The sequence below is a fragment of the Pristis pectinata genome, chromosome 31 (genome assembly GCF_009764475.1).
Source record: "Pristis pectinata isolate sPriPec2 chromosome 31, sPriPec2.1.pri, whole genome shotgun sequence".
NCBI classification, from domain to species: domain Eukaryota; kingdom Metazoa; phylum Chordata; class Chondrichthyes; order Rhinopristiformes; family Pristidae; genus Pristis; species Pristis pectinata.
This window is the reverse complement of record NC_067435.1, coordinates 7,815,818-7,842,115: the sequence shown is the minus strand read 5'-3', so window position 1 is coordinate 7,842,115 and position 26,298 is coordinate 7,815,818. Positions and strand designations below refer to the sequence as shown.

The 26,298-nt window shown below is 43.3% G+C and overlaps 1 protein-coding gene across 1 annotated transcript in view; it reads right to left on the bottom strand.

The window, feature by feature from the left end:
* The window catches only part of LOC127585081 (riboflavin-binding protein-like), a 53,074-nt gene extending 27,842 nt beyond the window's left edge, over nucleotides 1-25,232 (bottom strand). The window contains exons 1-2 of the mRNA XM_052042241.1: nucleotides 24,975-25,232; nucleotides 15,589-15,740 (exon numbers count right to left, since the gene is read on the bottom strand). Coding sequence (XP_051898201.1) covers nucleotides 15,589-15,721 — 133 coding nt within the window. The 5' untranslated portion in view covers nucleotides 15,722-15,740; nucleotides 24,975-25,232. The remainder of the gene's footprint in view (nucleotides 1-15,588; nucleotides 15,741-24,974) is intronic.
* Between the last annotated feature and the right edge of the window lie 1,066 nt (nucleotides 25,233-26,298).

Sequence of the window (26,298 nt, the reverse complement as noted above, 5' to 3'; positions counted from 1 at the left end):
TCAGTAGCATAAAGTGTCGTGTTCTGTGTGCCTTCTAGGTTTGTACTGGCTATAGCAGAAACCCTGGACTGGATTTCTTGCAAAATTCTTTTATTTATAACTTTTTTTCCCACACAGGTCTATAATTTTTTTTTTACAGTGACAGTGCATTGTGCTTGCTTTTGATTTCTAAAATCACGAGAAAGGCTACTTTCCCTAGCTCGAGAGTCCAGAATCAGGTTCATGAGGATAAGAGTTTGGTCATGTAGGACAGAGGAGAACTTTTCTTCACTATTGTAAATCTTTGGAGTTCTTTCTTCCCTCTCTGAAAGTCCTGAGCATATTCAAGGCCAAAATCAATAGTTCTTTTGATGTTAAGGGAATTGAGAGACATGGGGATTTGAGAATGAAAGTAAACAAGGTAATGAATCAGCCATAATCTTGTTGAATATCAGAATAGGCTCAAGGAGAAAAAAAGACCTATTTCCTTTGTTCTTGCTATCTGCGTTTTAAGAAATTAATACATGTTTTCATCTTTGCAACCTTTTCTTCCTCTTCTCCTGACACACAGTTATGACCATCATTTATACTAGAAACCAAACAGATTGCCTGAACACTTATTTCAGAGAGATCTTACTGGGTGTAAATTGACTACCAAGTTTTAAATGGTGGCCCTACTTCACTAGCTGTAAAGTGCTTTGCCATGTTGAGGTTGTGACATGCTCTGTATAATTACCAGTTTATTTTCCATTTGCTGTGCTATTTAATATTATAGTTCCCTGCATTCATTGTGAAGTCATGAATTGTTCTGGGATATGACTGCACTGTGATGGTCAGTTCTCTGCTGCTGTGCAGCAGTGGTCAATTCACGTGCAACTGCAGACTGTGAGTGGTGCCAGACTATTCAGAATTGGAAGGCATCACTACCTTGCCAACCACACCCTCCTAACCGATCCTATTGCACTTACGAGCTTGCAAATGGTGCAGGGGAGAGGTTTATCACTAGATAATAGTTGGATGTAGGAACCCCAATTGACATCTCCTTGACCCATACCAACACCACCCCTACTGTATCTCTGGCTGGGAATCCAAGCGTGATCCACACAATCGCCAGCAGGGAAGTGTTAACAGTCACCAGTACAGGGGCAGTAGCTGGATGTCTTGTGATTGGCACTGCACCTTGTTGACTGAGAATCAGGTCAAAGTATAGCGCTGGGAAACTTGATGAGAAATTGGGTAAGTTGCCTCATGCTCCTTGCTGTTACAGCAAATGCAGTCTGTCTGTTGCTTGCATTGGGCAGTACCAGAAGCCAATGTTCTTTTGAGAAAGATTGTGTTCAGCCTCTCCACCTTCGTTCTCAAGCCCTTCATTCTGTTGGCTGGCTGCACCATGAAGGTCAACAAGAGTACAGTTTAGTGCTGATGGACAGGAGTTGGGCTCATGCCTATTATTCTTGGCACAGTAATGTAAGCTGTGCAGTGCCATAGACACCACAGGACAGACACACAACGCAGGCTGTTTATACGTGTCATAACAGCTGGATATATGGCAGCCCTGCCAAGTGCTGGGAACAGCTGGATCCATTACCAACTTAGTATGGAGTTTCTTGAAGATACCAAGGGATATGTATCAGTTTTTAGGGAGTGAAACTGACCATTTCTCAACATCCTTTGAAACTCAGGATGTCCCAAAATTCTATGTATCAGTCATGTACTCTTGAAATATGATCACTCCTGCCTTTGAAGAAAAAATGGGTCCCAAGGTGACTGATGAGACCAATTTAGAAACTGTATGACACTTCCATAGATGGAGGAGGAGGTGCCTGAAGGGGTGGGTGTGTGGTTTGAGGTGCTGTGCTCTTTCCACTATTTACACAGGGCTTCTCTGTGCTCCTGTTCAATGACCTCGAGGTTGTAAATGCCACCCTGAATATTCCTTCTCCACTTTGGTCGTGGGTCAGGGAATATGTTGCATTCTTTCTCAAGCAGACTTTGAGCACATGCTTAAATCATGATCCATCTGGTAATCACTTCTTATGACAAAGCTCAGAACAGAGGGTCAGTTGAGTCTGGCATCTGGTTTGTGAATGATGTAAGGAACAAGATACTGGAGGAACTCAGCAGACCAGGCAGCATCTATGGCGCAAAATGGACAGTTGACATTTCAGCTCAATTCTTCATCTGGACTGAGAGGGAAGATAGGCAGTATAAAGAGGTGAGGGGAAGGGCTGAAGCAAAAGCTGGCAGGCGATAGGTGGATCCAGGTGAGGAGGGATGATTGGCAGATGGAGGAGGGGAGACTAGAAATAGTGGCAGAGGCAGGGAGGTGATAGGTGGAGTTGACAGAGGGCTGAAGGTGACGGAATCTGATAGGAGAGGAAGGTGGCGCATGGAATCAAGTGAGGGAGGTGGTGTTGGCAGAGCGGAACAGTGGGGCATGTAGCCTGTGAATGACGTAGCCTGCCCAATGGAATCGACTCATTGCAATTTGGGCCTAACTGCTGGGAAATGACACTGACATTTTGTTCACTTGGTGCTTCCAATGATTTTAGAGGACTTTGCAGAGAATTCGTGATACTTCTCCAATGCCCTGGGGTGCCTGCTGTAGGTAGCCAAGGTCTTAAAAGCGCATAGGAGGGCAGGGATCACTGCTGCCCAGCAGACTGGGTTTTGTGCCAGATCCTGGACTCTTGATCTTCAAACATCCTGTTGCTCATTTGACCAAAGGCTATGCTGACGGCAGTGGGGAACTTCAACGTCAATGTTTGCCTTCTCTGAAAATGTGATGTGGTCCACATTTTTCAGGTACTAGTCATGAATCTCTAGTGGAGTTAAGGTGCAAGTATTGTTCCATCCACATTGAAGATGGATTCCTGGGTTCAATATCCAGTAGATGGCTTCTCCTACAGTTTTCCCCCTTCTTTGTTATACCTTGGACTTAGTGCTAATGTTCTGGAATGGGATTCAAAACAAATAACTTTCTAGTACAGAAATGAGAGAAGGTTTAGTGTCTTAATCATGAAGCACAAGGAATAATGACCAGCATTGTCTCCCTGTTATGGATTTCCATATGTTGCTATTGGGTCTGCAGCCATCAATGACTTGTGTTCCCATCAGTCACAGGTAAAATCAGGTTTATTATCACTGACGTATGTCATGAAATTTGTTTTGCAGCAGCAGTACAGTGCAAAACATAAAAATTACTATGATACAAAATATAAATAAATAGTGCAAAATAGGAATAATGAGGTAGTGTTTATGGGTTCATGGACCATTTAGAACTCTGATGTCAGGGAGGGTTGTGCCTGTGATGGAGTTGGCTGAGTCTACAACTCTCTGCATCCTCTTTTGACTCTGCGCATTGAAGCATCCATACCAGGACAGTATTAAAAGACATTTTAGTGAAACGGTACCAGTCCCCAGTAATTAACTAGTTTAACCTTGCAAACAGCTTTCCTTTTGCAGTTTCTTCCTCAGCTGGCCTCTGAATCTTTACATCGTAGCTGGCTCTAATCACAGGCTTAAACCTTTTGCCTGCTAATCCCTGTTTAAAGGGATTCAAGCACTTCTCCTCAGAACAACAAATCCTTGTTTACGCAATCACTGGATAATAAAACCCATTCTCCTGAGGATGGAGGATTTAATATCTGCTGCTATTTTGCATTCCGTTTGGTTTACTGCACTGGAATCACAGGTCTGAGAATGACAGCTCAGTACACCGACTCTTGAAAGAGTTATCTGACTAGTCTCCCTACCCTGCCTTAGTTAGATCGTACAATTGTTTTCACTTATTGTTCATGGGATGTGGACATTGCTGGCAACACCAGTGTTTATTGCCCACCCGGGTCATTCTCTCCTTTTCTCTTCCATCAGGTAGAAGATACAGGAGCCTGAGGGCACGTACCACCAGACTTAAGGACAGCTTCTACCCCACTGTGATAAGACTATTGAACGGTTCCCTTATATGATGAGATGGACTCTGACCGCACGATTTACCTTATTGTGACCTTGCACCTTATTGCACTGCACTTCCTCTGTCACTGTGACACTTTACTCTGTACTGTTATTGTTTTTACCTGTACTACCTCAATGCACTCTGTACTAACCCAATGTAACTGCACTATGTTAATGAATTGATCTGTAAGATCGGTATGCAAGACGAGTTTTTCACTGTACCTCGGTACAAGTGACAATAATAAACCAAAATCGGTACCAATACCTCCTTCTGGCCCCTTGTAATGAAAAGGCCATTAAGAGTCATCCACATAGCTGTTGGTCTGGAGTCACATACAGACCAGAGTGGGTAAGGACAGTAGATTCCCTTCCTCGAAGGACATTAATGAACCTAATGGGTCTTTATGACAATCCAATCATTTCATCTAGATTTAATTACTGGAATTTGTTCCCTGGCCGAGAAGATCAATGATCCAGGCCTCTGAATGCTAGTTTACTAATGTTCATAAACGTTTCTTTGCTACTATATAGTCATCTGTCTTTCAGTGGAAGTTAATGTTGAATCTGCTTCTACTTTGAAAGTGCTTTCCTTCTCTATTCTTGATCATTTCTTCTATGGGACATAGGCATCTATTGGTGAGTGACCTACTGGACCATTCAGCAGGAAGTTAAGAATCAACTACTCTTCAGAGGAAGTCATATGTAGGCCAGACTGGGTAAGGACAGTGGATTACCTTCCCTAGTGGACATTACAACCATAGTTTCCTGGTCAACATTTTTGATGTTAGCTTTTTATTCCAGATTAATTGAATTCTTAAATTTTAGTGGTGGGTTTTGAATTCATGTCATTAGGTCATAGTACAGGTCACTAGATTGTGATCTGATAACATTACAATAATGTGTCATCTACCTAATGATAACTGAGTGGCTGGCTAGGCCAGTTTAGAGGGTATGTGATGTGGTACTGGAGTCACCTATTGGCAGATTTACTCCCCAGAAATGTTTTCCTGGTAAATCTATCAGCCTGCAGTTCAAATCCTGCCCCCCTGCCCCCCCCCCACCTTCCCATGGTTAGATTTGAACCTGAATATCTGAGTTATATTTTCAGTAACATAACCACCACACTGATATACGCACCATTTACTGACTAGAGAAGTCTCGGATACCAAGCCTTTTGTGAAATAAGTTGCTGGTCACAGTTCTGCTGGGACTGAGGAGTTAACAGTGGTCTTAGTACCTGAGATGGAAGTCTTCCTGCCCTGAATACTACCCATTAACTCCTGCTGAAAAGGCCTTTGTGCAGCTACTGTGTGAAGCAAAGTTTAGGTGTTAATGAGAGGTCTCATGGTTTGGTAGGTCCTCAGGGTGCACAGCTCTTTCTGAGCCTTGTGTTGCCTGTTTCAGTGGGCAGCACTGTCACCTCAGAAGGCCACTAGTTCAAGTCCAGAGGGTTGCATTCAAAACCTAGGCTGATGTTCCAGTGGAGTGCTGCAATGTCAAAGGTGCCATATTTCACAAGTAAACCTGACATTCTCAGGCTGATCCTGTGCACTTTCAGAGAAAAAGAAGTTCAAGATGGCATAAAAACCTTAAGATGTTCATGAACATGTCATGCCCAACAATCTTCATCCTTTAACAAGCTGTTTATAAAGGCATTGAGTTTTGTGGGAGCTAGCTGTGCACAATTTGATGCCCAGATTTCCAGAAGTGACCACACTGCAGAAGTACGTAATTGCCTGTAAATCCTTTTCTAACATCCCAGAGTCATACAGCATAGAAACAGGCCCTTCATGCCTGTGGCAACCATCAGACATCTAAGACACAAGAGATTCTGCAGATACTGGAATCTGGAGCAGCAACACACAAAATGCTGGAGGAACTCAGCAGGTCCGGCAGCATCTATGGAGGGAAATAAACAGGACTGATGAAGGGTCTCGACCCAAAATGTTGACTGTTTATTTCCCTCCATAGATGCTGCCTGACCTGCTGAGTTCCTCCAGCATTTTGTGTGTTGCTCCATCTACACTAATCCCATTTTGTTCTTCGCATTTGTCATCGTGACCCTCCTCCTCAGTTCTACCATGAACCAACAGACACCAGGACCAATTAATCTATCAACTGCATGTCTATGAAATGTGGTAGGAACACATCCCGGAGGAAACCCATGCAATCACAGGGAGAACATGCAAACTCCACACAGACAACATCAGAGGTCAGGATTGAACCTGGGTCACTGGAGCTGTGAAGCAGAGTCTCTACTAGCTGCAGCACTGTGTCACTCCACAGGGGTGATTATAAATGCAAGTTTCTTGTCTGAAAATTGGAAGAGGTCTGTGCATTGTTGACTGGAAATAGATTAAATCAAATGACAAACTGACCTTGCTCTTGATTCAGACAGACTTACTGAGTATTTGCAGCAAGCTCATCTCTTATTTTATCCATCAGGTTGTATTGCAATTCAAATACTCTACCCTCCAGCTACCGCTCCCACTAATCTTCCTCTCTCCAGCTCTTGAGCAGTGTTAAGTCTTTCAAGCAAGTTAAAGAGACGAGCAAAACAAAACCTATAAACGCAGGTCATTTATAAAGAATTCATATCTGACCAATAAATTACAGATCACAGGATCATTGAGGTTATAAACTAATGGAATTGCTTGAGCAATCCATGTCCATCAGCGGGATATGGGCATTGATTTTACTGCTTTAAACACATTGCCAGCTACTTGTTATTCATTACACTGTACCATCCGCAGGCTCAGAACAAAATATTTCTTTCAGCCCAATAGGTCATCAGCTTGTGCAATGTGCCAGAGAACAATTCAAGGGGTAAGTGTCCTTGGTGATCCAGATACATGTCAAGAGGGTGGGTATGGATGATGGATGTAAAACTTGCAACTTTTAAGTGGGAAGCAAGGGAGTGATGATGATTGTAGCAACATTTGAGGAGTTGGCCATGGAAAGACACTAATTTAATGGAGATGTTCAAATGGCATTTAAACCCATGGGGAGGAGGGGTTGATTGAGTGCATAGGAAAGAAACTGCTTACTCTACCAGGAGGCTTAGTGCCTGCACTCAAGAAGTGGTGCTTGAAAGGGGCTACGTGATTCTATGAAATTCATTAGCACAGAAGGATCCCATTGTGGAGACACATTATCAGCTCCCTTATCAGAATCCAGGACTGGTGGCCTTTGTGTTCCTGCTTATCACCCTCCAGCAGCTGTCTCCATCTTCACCCCTCTCATCCCCTACCACACTCCATTCGCCTCATTTTTTTCCCCCTCTGCCTCCATCTATCATCCACCTGTCTCTTGTCTCTCAACTCACCCCTCCCCCTCATCCATCTGCCTCTGTCTCTCAACTCCACCCCTCCCCGTTCCTGCCTGGCTGGACCTGCCCGTCATCCTTTACCCTTCCTCTGTCCACCAATCACCTCAGGCTCTTCCCCCACTCCTCTATACTGGCCCATGTCCCCTCCCCACTCTCTGTCCTGATGCTCCAGAACTCCATTGTGCCCCCGTCAGCCAAAACCAGCGGTGACTGGGTGACCTCCACTTCCTACCTCTCGGTTTGTAGCCCTATAGGTTACAGCCTTTCCAGCCCCATCCAATTACCTGGTAAAGGGTTCATGGGATTCTGCCTCCACCACCCTTTCAGGCAGTGAATTAGACACAAGAGACTGCGGATGCTGGAATCTGGAGCAAGAAACAATCTGCTGGAAGAACTCAGCGGGTCAAGCAGCATCTGTGGGAGGAAAGGAACTGTCGACATTTCAGGTCGAAACCCTGCATCAGGACCTCAGGTTTTTACAGGGTTTTGACCTCGTTATCCACCTTGTAGGTGCTTTCTCTTCATTGCATTGACAATTTCTTTCCTCCCACAGATGCTGCTCGACCCTCTGAGTTCCTCCAGCAGATTTTGTTGCAGTGAATTCCAGACCCTCACCATTCTCTGGGCGGGAAGATCGTCCTTTAACTCCCCAGCGATGCTTCCACCATTTAACTTAAACCCTTGTTGCCTCGTTATCCACCTTGCAGGTTCTTTCTCTACACTGCCCATCCCTCCTATAATCTTGTATGCCTCAATTATACACCACAAACAGAAAAGCAACACACTGCAGATGCTAGATATCTGAAATTAAAACAGACAACACTACGGCACATTTTCCTTCCAACTCTGTATTCGTCAGATGACTCTGAAAGGAGAAGAAAGCAGTTTATGCATGTTAATGAGCTTAGCCCTGGGTGAGTGGCCTGCGGTCTAACATTCGATTCTTCCAGGAGGTCAACTGGAAGCAGAAGATTTAAATAAAAATAGTCCCTTAATTCCAGTTATTTAACACCATGTCTGCTTGGTAATTCACTGATTATAGCCTTCCGTCATTCATGTGATGCGATTATTCTATGGTATTGTAGCTTCCTAAATGTCAACCTGCACACCGTAACCACCTCCTCTACAACACACAGATTCCCTTTCTAAATGGAAGCATGAGTGTGCCAGACTCAGGCTAAACTAACTCAAATTTCTTACTTATCACTAACAATAACCCATTTGCGATGGCTACTACCTTACTGCACTGTACGTTTACCAGTATTGGCTTCACAGAGCTGGAGACCCGGGTTCAATCCTGATCTCGGGTGCTGTCTGTGTGGAGTTTCTGCATTCGCAGAATCAGAGTCAGTTTTACTATCACTGATCTGTTGTGAAATTTGTTGTTTAGTGGCAGCAGTACAGTGCAAGACATAAAAATTACTATAAGTTACAAAAATAAATAAATAGTGCAAAAGAGGAACACTGAGGTAGTGTTCATGGACTGTTCAGAAATCTGATGGCAGAGGGGAAGAGTGGGGGTGGGGAACATTGAGTGTGGGTCTTCAGGCTCCTGTACCTGGGATTCTCTCTGTAAGTTTCCTCCAGGTGCTCCGTTTTCCTCCCACATCCCAAAGTCGTTCGGGTTGGTAGATTAATTGGCCACTGTAAATTGCCCCTGGTGTGTGGGTGAGTGGTGAAATCTGGGGGGAGTTGATGAAGATAAGAAAATGGGATTGACTCAGAATTAATGGTTGATGGACGGTGAGGATTCTTACTTTCACATTCATTCAGACCAGAAGTCTGTTCAGATGTGAAACTAAAACCTGACTTGTGCCAAGCCAGACCAACAGGGAGGTGTTTGCAAAAGGGCAGTAAAAACATATGCCATGCTGCACACATTTTTCTGTTGATCAAGGGCAAAGGGGTAACACTAAGCAAAGCATCCTATTCAGGATAACGTACTGAACACTGGAGGAACTCAGCAGGTCAGGCAGCATCTATGGAGGGAAATAGACAGTTGATATTTTGGGTCGAGACCCTTCAACTGTACTGAATGAAAGGTCTTGACCTGAAACATGGACTGTCCATTTCCGCTGAGTTCCTCCAGCTTTTTGTGTGTTGCTCCAAATTCCAGCATCTGCAGTCTCTCTTGTGTCTGCAGAACAGGACAACATACTGAGCTGGGTTGGACCAGCTTGATCTAAATCTTAAAATTTCAATAGAATGTATGCCCAACCCAACCTATATAGCCGGGTCCCACAGGACTGGAGTCAGGTAGCCATGGTCTAGCCCTGACTTGTTTTCCCTCATGCTCTTTGCAGGTGCCTGTTTCCCTCAGACCAAATGCTTCTGCCTGTGACAGAAAGACACAGCATGGAAACAGGCCATTCAGCCCACTGAACCCATGCTGACCATCATCCACCTAATTCTATCCTAACCCATTATATTCTCCTTGACTCCCCCCAAGATTCTACCACTCATTTACACACCAGAGGCAACTAACCTACCAACATGCACGTCTTTGGGATGTGGGAGGAAACCCACACAGCCAACAACTATGTTGTGAGTAATATTTAACATAGGACTTTATTCATTGGCGCATAAGAGAATGAGAGGTGGTCTTAATAGAGGTGTGTAAGTTCATGAGAGGCATAGAGTGAATGCACATAGTCTTTTCCCAGGGTTGGGAAATCAAGAACTATAGGTTTACGGTGAGAGGGTAGAGATTTAATAGGAGCCCGAGGGGCAGCTTTTTCACCCAGAGGGTGGTCAGTATGTGGAATGAGCTGAGGCAGGTATGTTAACAATATTTAAAAGGCACTTGGACAGGTACATGGATACCATGGTCAAGAAAAAGCACCAGCATCTCTACTTCCTCAGGAGGCTAAAGAAATTTGGCATGTCCCCTTTGGCCCTCACCAATTTTTATCGATGCACCATAGAAAGCATCCTATCTGGACTTGGTAAGGCAACTGCTCTGCCAGAGACCGCAAGAAACTGCAGGGAGTTGTGGACACAGCTCAGCAAATCACGGAAACCAGCCTCCCCTCCATGGACTCTATCTATACCCCTCGGTGCCTCCATAAAGTGCCGACATAATCAAAGACCCCTCCCACCCCAGTCATTCTCTCTTCTCCCCCCTCCTATCGGGCAGAAGATACAAAAACCTGAAAGTACGTACCAGCAGGTTCAAGGACAGCTCCTATTCCACTGTTATAAGACTACTGAACGGTCCCCTACCTTGTTATGGCCTTGCACCTTATTGTCTGCCTGCACTTTCTCTGTAACTATAACACTTTATTCTGCTTTCTGTTATCGTTTTCCCTTGTACTACCTCGATGTACTGATGTGATGAAATGATCGGTATGGATGGTATGCAAAACAAAGTGTTTTTTATTGCACCTCAGTACATGTGACAATAATAAACCAATGTAGTATTCCATCAGACTCCTGAGTTTTGTAGGTGGTGGACTGTAAGAGAATTTAATGTTTTTCTCTCATGAATTTTTCTTTTGGGATTCAGAATGGATAAGTTAAAGTGGATAGAAATTCACAGAATCAGAGAGGATCAAACATGGAAGGAGACCACTCATCCCATCAGGTCTGTGCTAGCTCTGTGTAAGAATGATCAGCTATTTCCCATTCCTTGCCATCTCCTCACGGGCTCTACAGTTTGATTTTCTTTTCAGACACTTGTTCCCTTTTGAATGCCATGATTGACTCTGTGTCCACCACTCACCCTGGCAATGCACACCAGACCCCAAGCAATCGCTGTCCATAAAGGGTTTTCATCACGTCATCTTTGGTCCTTTTTCCAATTACCTTCAATTCAATGTCCCAAGATTCTTCAACTTTCTGCAAACACTTTTTCTGTATCTACTCTCTATTATATGGCCCATAATCATTTTAAACACTATCAGATTCCCTCTCAACCTCTTCTGTTCCAAGGAGAACAAACCCAGTTCTTCCTGTCTATCTGTGGAACTAAAGTCCCTTATTTCTCAGATCATTTTAGTAAATCTTTCTTTGCATCCTCTCTAAGCCCTTCACATCCTTTCCACACCAATAGCAAAATCACCCCCTGTGCGCTTCTCAGCTGAACAGGACAGAACCTCCGCACTGATTCCATTCCCGATCAACCTCATCCATTAAAAGGAGACAACATCTGCCTTCACTATCATTGTCCTTTTGTCATAAGTTCTACCAGGCTTGGTGAATCCCTTTTAATCTCAGTAATTTACACTACTGATGGAATTATTGTTGCATCCATTTAGAAGGATATCCATCAATAATGGGCAGCCACTGACTCAATATTTGAAGTGGGTTGTTGCGAGCTGTGCATTTAGAGATGGGTGTTGTAAATGCCCTGTGGAGTCCACTCCAATCCATGTACTGTCGGAGCATCGGGAGGACACAATGAGAAGGTCCCATGACGAAGCTCCTTGCACAGTTCAATCCACAGTTGGCTACACAAAATAGATTTCAAAGCAATACTTGCATTTTTATAGAGCCTTTCACAATCTTTGGACATCCCACTTTATTGCCAATGAGGTACTTCTAAACTGCACTGTGTGATGTAGGAAATATTAGCGTATACAGCAAACTCCCATCAGCAATATTGTTGTGACATGATCTGCTTTAAATGACTTGAGTGCTAAATTTTGACTAGACACCTAAGTGGGGTGCGGGAATGTTGGTTGGGGGGGGGGGGGGTGGGGGTGGGGTGGTGAGGTGGAAGACTCTCTGTACTTCACCAAATAGTGCTCTTCCTGTCCCCTAGTGATAGAACATCTGGTCTGAACAATCCTTGATTTACTGACTGTGTTACTATAGTGATCGAGTTCTCTTCAGTAAACAAAATGAAAGTATATTCAGGCTGTGAGCATCAGTCAGAGAAAGTTGTCCATTGTTGTTGAATTCTTGGACTTAAAGCCAGTTCTTGTCAGAAGGATTTAACCCTCCACATCCTCATTACTCACACTATTGAGATTAATGTCTTAGGGCATGTAATCAACAGCGATAATGCTCCCTTCAGAAGGGAAGGCAAAAGACTTCCCAATGTTAATAACAGCCATTCCCTGTTCCTCTGCTAGCTGAGCAGAGACCACAAGGGCAAACCTTCTGAAGTACACTTCTCTCAAGCAGCTGCTGCTCACCTTGCAGACACAGTCCAATGAAACTGCTTTCAGCAATGGCCCTCGCCTGTATAATAGTGATGAATTTATTTGGGAACTGAGAAAAAAAAAACGATTGTGCACAAAAACCTAAAACTTTGAAGAAGTTCTAAACAGATGTGTTTAAAACCTTTCACATCACGAAGTCTGCAAATGCTCTTTAATTATTTCTGAAACAGAATATCTCTGGGCACAGTAGTTAAGAGGGCTCTCCCGTGATTTGTGATAGCTTCTGATCCTCACATCTAAGCTTTAGGAGGGTCTTTTGATACGTTTCCTTTACAAAATGTATTAGGAGATCCATATGAATCCAGACTCCAATCTATAAGGATGGTTGAAATTTTTTTTTTAGCCCTTTCATTGGATCTATGTAAAGCCATGATATATTTAATTGAATGTCTGAATTATTTAACAGTGGATCACTTAGAGTCACACAGCATGGAAACAGATCCTTTGGCCACTAAGTCCACATCAGCACCTATTTATACTAATCCTACACTAATCCTCTTAACTTCATTCTTCCCTCATTCCCATCAACTCAACCCAATTTTTACCACTCACCTTTACACTAGGGGCAATTTATAATGACCCACTGACCTGTGCATCTTTGGGATGTGGGAAGAAACCAGAGCAGCCAGAGGAAACCCATACAGTCACAGAAAGAACATGCAAACTCCACATGGACAAGCATGGAGGTCAGGATTGAACCTGGGTCACTGGAGCTGTGGAGCAGCAGTTCTACCAGCTACATCACCAACTACGACGATAAATACAGAAAGGACCATAGAATAGACCCGGAATGGCCACCCACCTTTTACTGAGAAGGTCGCTGTTAATGCAGGGTCTTTGCAAAAGGTAGGCTGTCCCAAATTGCTTCAAAACCAATAGGATGGTTTTCTTGTTATGTAAGAACACACAGCAAACATAATCCCACAAACTGAAAATGAGATGAACTGTCAGCTACTCTGAGCTCTTGGGGGATCTTGCATGATTCTGATGAACAGTGCTAAAGATTCTGTGTTTAAGCTGATGCATCATCTCTTGCAATATTTATGTTGATGTTTTACTAGACCTGAAGGCACACAGGGGCACTGACTACCTGAGGCTAGAAGAGCGTTACATTCTTTCACACTGAACCTCCAAATACTTATTTGGCTGTATAACCCAGCCACCCCAGTTCATGGTACGAGGTAGTATCAGGACACAAACAGGCAGAGGAGAATGAATATCTCATACTTCTCGGATCTCAATGATTAAACAAAAAAATATAGGTCATAAAGTGGCACTTTGCTCATTAAACACGTTCATTTCCAAAACCATAACACAAAGCTCAAAGGCCTTAGGTAAAGTATATAGACCATATACTTTAGCTCAATCTTATCCCTTGCCTTCATTGTGGGTCTTTTTCTGATTAAGAATGGCTTTAATAAAAGCAGAGAAAATGTTTCCAGGCAGAATACCAGGAACAGCAAATACAGATAGGACCATAGAATAGACCCAGAATGGCCAACCACCAACTCCGGCAAGGTGATGCACTCAAGGTAGGCCGGTCTTCCTGAAAATACAACACCTAATGCAATCAGTGTAAAAATAACACACACCCTATCCATTCCTCCCAATTATATGTGATATCGGCCACTGTCTGTAAGGAGTTTGTATGTCCTTCCCGTGTCTGATACATTAGGAACATTTAAGAGACTCTTAGATAGCCACATGAATGATAGAGAAATGGTGGGAGGGAAGGGTTAGATAAATATTAGAGCAGGATAAAATGTCGGCACAACATCGTGGGCCGAAGGGCCTGTACTGTGCTGTAATGTTCTATGTTCTATGTCTGCATGGATTTCCTCCGGGTGCTCCGGTTTCCTCCCACATTCCAAAGATGTATGGGTTAGGAAGTTGTGGGCATGCTATGCGTGGTAACACTTGTGGGCTGCCCCCAGAACACTCTACACAAAAGATGCATTTCACTGTGTGTTTCGATGTACATCTGACTAATAAAGATATCTTATCTTATCTCTGCATTGCCTAATCATGTGAAACCTCAGCTTTCAACATCCCTGACTTGGGTTTTAGGTGCCAGGACCGATTTTTAGTCCCAGTCCATTATAGGGTACGGTCTAAGTTCTCATAAACACCTCTCCATATAATTGTTTGTTCATTTATTTCCCAATGATAAAATTCTGTGCCAGTAATAAATGTCAGCCTTGCAGAATTTACATCCTTATTCACTTTACTTTATGAATGTTGCATCTGACTTTCAAAACACCAAATGCATGTTACGGTGGTTAAAAAAAAGGCCAGAAGGGTAAAATCAAGATTGAAAATGAAACAAAAAATAGAATTTCACAATTATATGAAAGAAACTTAAACATTTATTGAAGAAAGAATTAAAGTAGACCAGAAACTATCCCATAATTGTTATTACTGATTTTGATTTAGTTGTTCTTTACAGAGACCAAAAGTCGATGCCGTGACTGTTTTTTTTAATATCTGGAAATAACTGGTGTTGCTGAGCAGAGATAAAAACCAAAAGGACTTCTTGAACTGACCCAAAAAAAAAGATCAAAAGATTTCGGTGCTAAATATAGTACAGTTACCAATGAGGAGAGATGTCTTTATTCAGAGCAGAGTGAGAAAGAGGAGTTCAGTGAGGGAGACAATTAATGCACGCAGTATTGGGAGGGGCAGTGCAGTGTGCAGCAAGTAACACTGCTGCCTTTCAGCGACGGAGACTTAGGTTCGATCCTGATCTCCGGTGCTGTCTGAGTGAAATTTGCACGTTCTCCCTGTGAGTGTGTGGGTTACCCCCAGGTGCTCTGGTTTCCTCCCACAACCAAAAGACGTGCAGGTTGGTAGGTTAAATGGCCAGTGTAAATTGCCCCCTAGTGTGCAGGTGAGGGGGGAGTTGTTGGGAGTGTCAGGAGAATAAAAATGAGGTTAGCATAAGTAGGTGCTTGATGGTCAGCCCCAATCTGGTGGGCCAAAGGGCCTTGTTCTGTGCTGTATGATCCTAGCATTGAATGTATACCAGGTAAGCACACCAGGAGAAATGAAATAGAGTGTTCTTTTCCTGAAAAATTAGATTCACGAGCAGCATAAAAACACAGGCATAGAGCATTTGGGTTGCATGGTCTCTATCCATGCTACATACAATCTGTAATCACTTACTCTTCGCATATAATGGGCAGTCATGAAGTTCTGGTTCAGGGCTTGGGGAAGCTTTGTGGCTCCCAGTTGCCTGGCAGGTTGCATCCAGCTGTTTAACAGTCCCACATAACAAAACAATGGCAATCCACAGCATTTTGGCACTCCCGTTGAACCTGGAAGAGAAAGAAGGAAAGTTGAGAACATTTAAAGAGAAAGGTGCCCCTCAGCATGTAGTGTTTCACTTTAATAGGGAATGTCTCCAGGAGGAACAGAACTGGCAGTGACAGAAGAGTACAGCACCGGAACAGGCCCTTTGGCCCACAATCTCTGTGCCGAACATGATGCCAAATTCAACAAAATCCCTTCTGCCTGCACATGGTCCGTATCCCTCCATTCCCTGTATATTCATGTGCCTATTTAAAAGCCCCTTAAACACCACTATTGTATCTGCTTCCCCTGGCAGCCTGTTCCAGGCACCCACCACTCTCTGTATAAAAAACTGGCTAAACAAATCCCTTTTAAACATTCCCCCTCGCACCTTAAATACATGTCCCCTAGTATTTGACATTTCTACCTTGGGGAAGTTATTCTGACTCCCCATCATGATTTTTTAAACTTCTGTCAGGAAGTTTTATAAACTTCTATCAGTAATGGGGTGGGGATCAGACAGTGAGGTCACTCTAAAACTTGAGGCTTATTGTGTTCTGATGTTATAACCAGAAGTAAACAAGCATCCCCAATCTGACTGGCTATGAAACATGTTTGTTTCCAACAGATCAAACCGCACTACTGTGCGACAGATTAGTAAAATGTTTATTTATTACAATTCTTCTCTGGCACTAATTTTGAAATTCGGCATTAGTTCCAGGAAAAGGGCATTGAGTAAGAGAAAATGCAGTTACATTTTTAAAGCAGTTAAAAGCACATAGCGTCCGGCGCCAACATAGCATGCCCACATTTTGTGCATTTTTAAAGCAATACTCAGCAGGACAGGTGGTATCTGTAAAGAGTGAAGCAGTGTATCATCGTCTACCTGAAACTATTAACTCCTCTGTCTCTCTCCACAGATGCTACCTGACTTGCTAAGTATTTCCAAAATTTCCTGTATGTTAGCTTTCCTTTGTTCTCCAAATGCACTCAATGGATAGCTGTTCATTTTTGATACCAAGCTCCAACACAGACCTGATAAGGTGAACTTGTTGAGAGGTAAGACCCTCTTGTGAAATATGCACAGACACTCTTATTCCAAGAAAACTGCACAGGGAATGTCTCAAACCTGAAGGTAAGATGGAAGAATGTCACACTGGTGTGGGAGACAGCCACCTTGTGAAGTTGGTAGAACAGAGGAAGTTTCATTCTTTATCTAACAATACTATATTTGATCTGGGAGCGCTTGATGTGGAGACTGAACGTCTCCTGTCTTATGTACAATATTTCACCTTAAAATTACCGAAATTATCAGAGCATATTTAGCAAGAGACAACTTTTTATCTTGGTTGTTCCAAGATTTAATGTGCTCAACTCATGCTTCTTTCCCTGATTGAACAGTTTATGAATTTTAAAAAGGCAGACATTGCCCAACTAACTGGTCCAACCTCACTCTGACCTGTCTGAGCTTTGTGCTGTTTGGATGATAATGAACACTTCTAACAAATTATAAGATGGTAATCCAATTAAGAGTTTCACTGACGTCACGACTTGTAAGAATAAAGCTTGAGAGGTTTAGGTTCATCAGTAGTTAGGAACTGGATTACACCCTTAACCCTTTATAATGCCTCTAGTCCCCACCACTGTTGAATTCCTAGTCCATGCTTTTGCTACCTCTATAAGCAACTATTCATGTCAACTTCCACCTTGTGCCTTCTTTAAGCTTAAACTCATAACTCTACTGCCTGAAGCTAACTTGTATCTAGCCTTGTTTACCAATGTCTCAGTGGGTAGCACCCTTGTTTCTGAGTCAGATGGTTCTATCCCCATTCCAAAGACTCAAGCACTTAAATCTAGGCTGAGCGTTGCAGTGATGGGACCTTTTACCTCCTCTTAGGTAGTCCTTTGGTGTTGAGCGTGACTTGTTTCTAATATAGCTCTGTGAGTTTTGAGGTGGATAGTGAGTCATGTGGTTGCGCAGATGGTTCTGTACTCATGCTCTTGTGCTTTGTCTTCACATGCATTTAAACAGACTGTGTACTCCAGTCTAGTTGTCCATCTTTTAATCATCCCTGGGCCAGGGATTCCCATGAGTCAGTGATGATGTTAATTTTCTTTAAGGAGGTTTGAGAATGCCCTTGACGCATTTTCTTTGACCTCCTGGGATCACTTGCCGTGACTGAACTCAAGAGTTGTGTGATTGTTGCGGGAATCTAGTCTCAGCCAGGTGGACAATGTGAAGACCATTGCACCGTGTTCAGATCCTCAATGCCAGGGATATTGCCCCGAGAGAAGTTCACCTATCCTGCCGATGGATTAGGAGGATCTTGTGGAGACATCATAAGACAAAGAAGCAGAAGTCAGCCATTCGGCCCATCGAGTCTGCTCCGCCATTCTATCATGAGCTGATCCATTCTCCCATTTAGCCCCACTCCCCCGCCTTCTCACCATAACCTTTGATGCCCTGGCTACTCAGATACCTATCAATCTCTGCCTTAAATACACCCAATGACTTTGCCTCCACAGCTGCCCGTGGCAACAAATTCCACAGATTCACCACTTTCTGGCTAAAGAAATTTCTCCACATCTCTGTTCTGAATGGGCGCCCTTCAATCCTGAAGTTGTGCCCTCTTGTACTAGACTCCCCTGCCACGGGAAACAACTTTGCCACATCTACTCTGTCCAGGCCTTTTAACATTCGAAATGTTTCTATGAGGTTCCCCCCTCATTCTTCTGAACTCCAAGGAGTACAGCCCAAGAGCCGTGGTACGTCTCCAGTGGTATGTCTCCAGTGCTTTGGGGCACCTGCTACAGGTTATCCCCAGTTACCATAGTTACAGGTGGGCAAGGAGTGCTGCTGTTTGGTCGACCATTTACATCATGCTGTGGTTGACATCTTTGTCTCCAAATGCTCTTTTCCTTGGGACATCACTGACTATGGGTGCACTGCAGTCAGAGTTAATTTTGTCACCAATGTCTGGTGAGAGATGATTTTGACAGGCTGACAAGTCCACTCACTTTGTGGTTGTTGGCTCGTTCTTGAATCTCCAGTGCTCTTTCCACTCACCACTAGTACATGTTTATTTGTTGGACCTCAGCCTTCAGATGCCTATTGGCTGCTTTATACCCTTCAGTAGCGATGGAGCAGCTTATGTTTATGAATTATTGGCTCCTGTATCTCGTGATCATTCTCATCAAACCAGCCTCTGTGTTCCCTGGTGGAAAGTTTCTTCACAGTTGAGGATACAAATGAGGCATGAATCTCATCTCTGCTCTCTCTCTCTCGCTCTCTCTCTCCCCCTCTCTTCCTCTCTCTCTTTCTCCCTCTCTCTCACATACAAAGGGATATGAAATTTCCCATGGCTATTTCCAACAAGAGCTGAGGACTTAATCCTGATGGTTTGGTTAATATTTATGTTTCATTTAACATTACTAGAGAACAGTGCTGTCTGTCTGTGTGGAGTTTGCATGTTCTCCCTGTCACTATGTGTGTTTCCCCTGGGTCTCTGCTTTCTTTCTACATTGCAAAGATATGCATGGGGTTGGTTAAATGGCCATCGTAAGTTGCCCCGAGTGTGTAGGTGCCTGGTAGAACCTGGCGGGTGTTGTTGGGAATGTCGGGAGAATAAAAACAGGATTAGTGTAAATAGGTGCTTGATGATCAGAACAGAGTGGGCCAAAGGGCTTGTTTCCATGCTGTGTGATTCTACATATGAACTCAGCATCATTTGGTCATTATCTCATTCCTACACGGGAGAGTCTCTCCACTGCTGGGTCTCAAATGCTACGACAGTGGCTGCTCTTTGGATTAAATGTAAAGCTCCTTGGACTTCCTGAGGTGAGCTATTCAAGTGCAAGCCTTTCTCTTACCTGTCACCTCTGTGTACCTAGTATTACAATTCCCATTCTTATTTTCAAATCCCTCCATGGCCTCAGCACTTCTTTACTATCTTCCTTAAGCCCTCAGAGGTTTCTGCACTCAACCCAAGGCCAATTTTTTGTTGCTCCACCATTGGTGGCTGTGCCTTCAGCCAGCGAGCTTACGCTCTGAAGGTACTTCCAACCCTCCCCACATCTTTTTCTCTCCTTAACTCCAACTCTTCGACCAAGCTTTATTCCATCTTAATGAGGCCGAGTCTCACTTTCTTTGATAAAGTTCCTGGGACATGTCTTGGGGCATGTCTAATATAAAAGGCACCATACAAATGCAAGATTTCATTATTGCTCCGTAGACCATCTCAGTTAACCAAATATTAGTTACCAACAGTAGCCACTGCATTGAATTTTCCCCAGGTGCAGTTTTTTTTTACTGATATACTTGTCCCTGCAATGTTTGACAGAAGCCACTGGGTTAATAAAAATAATTGGCAGTCGATTTAGTTACATCTGCTGTTATGACCAGGCTAAAGTTCTAAGTCTATGCTTCAGTCTGAAGGGCTTTGTCTAGCTCCAGTTTCCCCTCTTTACTTTTACTTCCTAAATAAACAATACAATCCCAGATACTTACTTTCAATATTGTTCTATTTGTAACTGCACCTAAGTTTAGACACCAGCCCCCTCGCAAGTGGAAACATACTCTGGATTGTGGCTTAAAGCCCAGAAAGTGAAGGAAGGCTGCAGTGCATCCTTCAGATGAGACATTACAACAAGGTCCCTTCTCTACATCCGGAAGACTCAAGAGACTTGGCATTATTTCAAGAAAAGCTGGGAACTCTCCCTATGATCCCATCTAACTCATGTCAACGCTACAGAGACAGCAGCTGAATAGGTCATTCATCACCACACTGGCTGTGCTGTGCTGCTGTCTCCATCCACTGAAAAACAACAAAAACTCTGCAGACAATTCTTGTGTGAAAGTTGCTACATGATTTTAGTATTTATTTTAATTCTTCCGGGTTAGTATCACAGCAATAAAATTGTTGTTTGTACATTGTTACAAAACAACTTTATCTCATCAGAGTTCAAAACTGGTAAACGTCTACCATTCAAAGACAGATGACTGAATGACATTTAACAAATCCTGCCTGGAATCTAAGGCTGGTGAATTTTTCCAAAACCTCCATCTTTCTTACAGACATGTTTTTGGCTGCAGTGTAGTGCAAATCATGAAGGAAGAGCAGATAAAACGTGGAGATTATTTTCTTAAACCAGTAAATTCAGAACCCTTTATAGAATGGGGAGCAAGTAAGCTTGCAATAATATATAGAGAGCTCCTCAGCCTCAATTTCCCAAAACATTTTACGGCAATGGTCAGTGTTGTAACTGGGCGGCCGGTTTGCAGACTCTTAAGGTGAAAATGGCCAGATGGTCTTGTTCAGAAAAGTGCAATGGGACTTTTACATCACCAAAGAGGTAGATGGGGCAATTGGTTTAACATCTGAAACGCAGAACCACTGACAAGTGCAGCACCCTTTTTATACTGAAGGGTCAGCCTAGAGACTAGAACACACAACCTTCCTAATGGGAGCTGGGCTTACTGGCTAATTAAGCCAAGAAAGATCATAGAGCAGTTCTGACATAGAAGGAAGCCATCCAGTCTGTGCACACTCCAATAGAACAAATCCATCTGTTCCATTCCCTTTTCTTTCTCTATATCCCTCCGATTTGTTTTCTCCTAAGTGTTAATCCAATTCCCTTCTGAAGGTACTGATAGATTCTGCTTCCACCACCGCTACTGGCAGCAAGTTCCAGATCGTAACAACTCTCTGTGTGTGAGAGTTTTTCCTCACAACCCTCTTGTATCTTATGCCCGTATTTTAAATGTGTCTCCTTGAATTGTCCACTAGTGTAAACGGTCTCTCTAAGGCAGCCATTTATTGCACATAAACACCAGTGTCTATACTCTCACAGAAACAGAGCAGTGCTCAGCTCACCTGAGCACGTCGACTGCTCCATCAATACACCGGCGTCCAAAAGGTTGCATAAAAAAATGCTTAATGGCAGTTACTGGCATCAGACAGCATCTCTAAATCCTCTGACCTTGACACCAACAAGGACAAGAGCTTCTGGCACATAGGAATACCACCACTTTCAGGTTCCCCTCCAAGTCACACACTACCCTGATTTGGAAATGTATCACCGTTCCTTCATGATTGCTGGATCTGAATCCTGGAACTCCCTACCCAAAAGCACTTTGGGAACACTTTCACCAGGAGGACTGCAGTGGTTTAAGAAGGAGGCTCACCACCACCTTCTCAAGGGCAGTTAGGGAAAGGCAACAAATGCCCACCTTGCCAACGATTCCCAGATCTTGAATAGCGAATAATAAAATTATCTGCAGCACACCCCACACTATACACTGTGCAACATGCCCTGTACAGGAACCATAGTTACGACATCTTCTACTACCAACTTTTTGAAACATTTTGGACAGCTTGCATTATATTTTGCAAGCTAGGAAGACTGAGTTGGTGATACCTTTAGAACAAAAAGTTCACTTCTTTCAGACTGTATAATCAATGTAACTTCAAAGAGTCTCTTACATTTAAATTGTCTGGTGACTCGACTAAGTGATTCAACCTTCTTGCTGATGGTACTGACGGGTTGGGTAACTGGTTTGTTGTGTTGCCTGAGGTACTCTCCTCAGGAAACTCCATTGCCCCTACTTTTGGGGTGGCTGTATTTAAAGCAAATATGTGATACACAGGCAGCATATGACTGTAAGTGGGTCACTAAGCAGTAGACACATATTTAAACTAACTGGTAAAAAGAGGTGAACATTTATGCACTGCCCATTCCTGAAATATAGTGCCCAAAAAGGTGAGGTCAGATTTACCAGTCACTTTCTAAAGGAAATTGGATAAATAATTGACTGTGGTTCTGGTGAAAGAACTGGGAAGTGGGACTAATTGGAGATGGATGTGATGGGTACTTTGGTTTTCAATGTCCTCGATCCCACATTATACTGATGGAGCACAATGTTAGTCAGCAGCTGTAGAGAGAAGACGAATAGTTAAGGCTTTTGGATTTTGTGCCACCTTAACATCTTCCTCTTTTCTGTGCTGCACAGTTGTCTTAATGTAAAATCCAGAGTAAAATTCAGCCCCCTCCCTTTCTGTCCATTCCCCACCCTTTTGGGGACTTCAGTTTTATAAAAAAAACACCTTTCTTGGGTTTAAAATAATATAACCTTCTCCCATAAACCATTGATCTATAATATTAAAAAAATATTTTAAAACACACTTTGTTCCATTAATAACGCAGTGTTGTTTCACAATTTCATTGCTGAGAGTGAAAATTTGAATAAAGATGAAAATGCCAAATAAATAATGTTTTGAAAAGTATATGTTACATTTGGCCACTCATTCCCCATCTAATCATTATTTTCACCCAAACCGACTCTACATCACTATCCACTGCATTTATATTGGTATTGGTATTGGTTTATTATTGTCATGTACCGAGGTACAGTGAAAAACTTGTCTTGCATACCAATCATACAGGTCAATTCATTACACAGTGCAGCCTCCGCCTCACTATTCAGCACTGTGCTGATACCTCCCTTGATTAACAAAGCTACCCCAACCTCCTTTTCCTTTTTGCCTGTTCTTTTGGAATCGTGGCATATTAGGTTCCCAGCCCTGGTCGTCCTGCAACCACATCTCTGTAATAGCTGAACGGCACAGAAGGACACTCAGATCATCAAACCAGTGCTGGCTCTCTTCCCAATTCCATCAATTTCACTCCTCCACTTATTTCCCTGCACTAAGCCCAACAACACTTCTCCAAATAAAAAAGTCCAGAAAGTAGACTTATACACCAGTTTTTACAGTAACACAGAACTTGATGGTCAGGTCATGTAAATCATATTAAAGGACATTTATCACAGCAGTCACACATGGATCCTAGTCTAATAGCTGCAGTCACACATGGATCCTAGTCTAATAGCTGCAGTCACACAGCAGTCACACATGGATCCTAGTCTAGTCGCTGCAGTCACACAGCATTCACACAGCAGTCACACATGGATCCTAGTCTAATAGCTGCAGTCACACAGCAGTCACACATGGATCCTAGACTAATAGCTGGAGGTTAGACTTTAAACATGGTTCAGCAGTTCAGCCTAGTAACAGTAAAGGAATTAAAGATTATTCCTCTGCAGAGTAAAACCCACAGTCCAGGAGTCCAAGGTCCGACTTGTCCAATAGTACAAAAGGTTGAAAGTCTTTCACCTCTCTTGTATCCCCTAATGGTATAAGTAACCCTTCTCCCCAAAACACTCAATCGTTCTGCTCCCAAACCCAATCTCCCTTTTCACATAAATCAGTCAAGTGTAGGTCTTACAATGGAAGGTGGCAATCTACCACAACAGCCGAGTTATTTCTCTCACTGGTCCAGATATAAAGTCAGAAAATTTCCCCCAAAATAACCAACTGTAGTGTACAGCTTTCAGCCCAAACAATACAAATCATTTAAAGGATTTTTTAAAAAATACTAAATAAAAGCCACCACAATTTTAACTTGGGAGAGAATTACTTAATTTGTCAGGTGAGATTCTTAACCTAGTTTTATTTTGCCCCACTGTAGTCTATTAGAAACAACCTTTGTCCAAATGAGTCTGACTGGTTGGCTTCCGTGGATGTTCGGAGTCCTCGGTCACTGTAAATCTCACCGAGAACAAATCCTTTCTATTATTATTGTTCACTGGTTTCAAAAGGGATTAACTCTTTCCTGCAACAGTCCCCCAACCGCATCTCCACACCTACGCTGAATGACACCAGCTTCAAGAACTTAACCTTGCGCCCCATTCCCGAGCACCTTCACCTAGTAGAAGAAAATAAAACACAAATAAATGAATGCGGAAAGGAATTTTGCTTAATGGCTGATGCTGTGAGAATTGAATGTCCTGTTACCTTCCGTCCATTGCAAGGTTGAGTACTTTCTCGCATCTGTAATCCCTCAACCCGTTACATTGCAAATAAAAGCGAGCGGAGCAATAATCAGAACCAGTTAAAAATCGCATTTCTTAGACAGAAACTTTTTTAGACCTCCTTAAGCAACACACCGCATTTCTGTTGGTATTCGGTGAGTCTCTGCACTAGGATACCAATAAATTATTAAATATTCCAGCTATAAAAAGATTAAACATAGCGTGATTTTCAAATCGGTGATGTGGTGAGATTTAATATTACAAATGACCCAGGCGAACGTTTTCCAAAAAGCATGTATTATTTGTGAAATGTTGCATTTAACATTCCCGTTAACTGTTAAACTTGGTATGTTTTATTTCCCCCCTCGTTATAACATGTTGAAAAGAATACCTGCGATGGAGTCGCTGTTTCTGTGGTTGGGCTTCTGGGTTAGAAAGACACTGGCGCTTCTTTCGTTGTTGGATCTCTTGTCGAGGTGAGGCTGCCGCGTCTCTGTGCCGGTCAGTTCGCGGAAAGCCAGTCCTTGTTGCACTCTGTCGCCAGCATCTCCCGCTACCTGCCCCACCTCTGCTGCCTGCGCGCACCACCACGGCAATGTACCGAGGCTGAGGGAGGAGCGCTGCTCTTAACGTGGCGGCCAGGGGGCAGCTCATAAAACCACCCCCGTCACCCCCTCCCCCCCCCCCCCCCCCCCAAGTAGAGTTCACTAAACAAGTTGGGACGGTGACAGAGCGAGATAGGGGGAGATCAAATGAGTCCTCGAATCTCACAGGAGGGATAAGCCATTTGGAAATGTGAATCATCGTGAAAATCTTACATTGCACCGGTTTTGACTGTGTGCTTTTGAGTGAGGTGGAGATTTACAAAGTACTGTACACACCCTTGTTACGGCGGGACAAGGAATGTCGGCGGGGATCAGCCATTAGAGGCTACACTCCTGATCTCCACCCTGTTGGACAGAACGCTGGAAGGGGTTGCATGATCTTGAGATGGTCTTCAGGGATATTCATCATCTGGGATGAATAGTGTTCACGGCAGGCCAGCAGTTCTGAGGGAGCTGAACCCCACTCTGATTTCAAGTCCTTCATCATCTCATCCATCGCTAACCTCTTCCAACCCTACCATAAACTAGCAATCAACAGCTCCCTCCACATCTCCATAACATCTTCCAACCCTATGGCCAACTAACGTTCTGTGTTCCACTAATTCTGGCCTCTTGCACACCTCGGGTTCTTTGATCCACAACTGGCAGTCACGGGCTCAGCCATGAAGGCCCCAAGCTCTGGAATACTCTCCCCAAAGATCCCTGCCACTGTCTCCACTTTTGAGCTGCCTCATGTCTTTGACCAAGTTTTTGACCTAATATTTCCTCATGTGACTTGGTATGGAAAGTACTCCCATGAAGTACATTTTAAATGCACAGGGTTGTTGTTATCTAATGTTTCAGGGCTGTTTGGATGTGTCTGTACTGAAGGCACTCCAGAGAGCTTCTCACCATTGTCTTTGGATAGTAAGTTGGTTTTTATTACTGTCACGTGTACTGAGGTACAGCAAAAAACTTTAATTTGCATGCCATCCATACAGATCATTTTATCACATCAGTACATCGAGGTAGTACAAGGGAAAAGCAATAACAGAATGCAGAATATAGTGTTACAGTTACAAAGAAAGTGCAGTGCAGGCAGACAATAAGGTGCAAGGCCATGACGAGGTA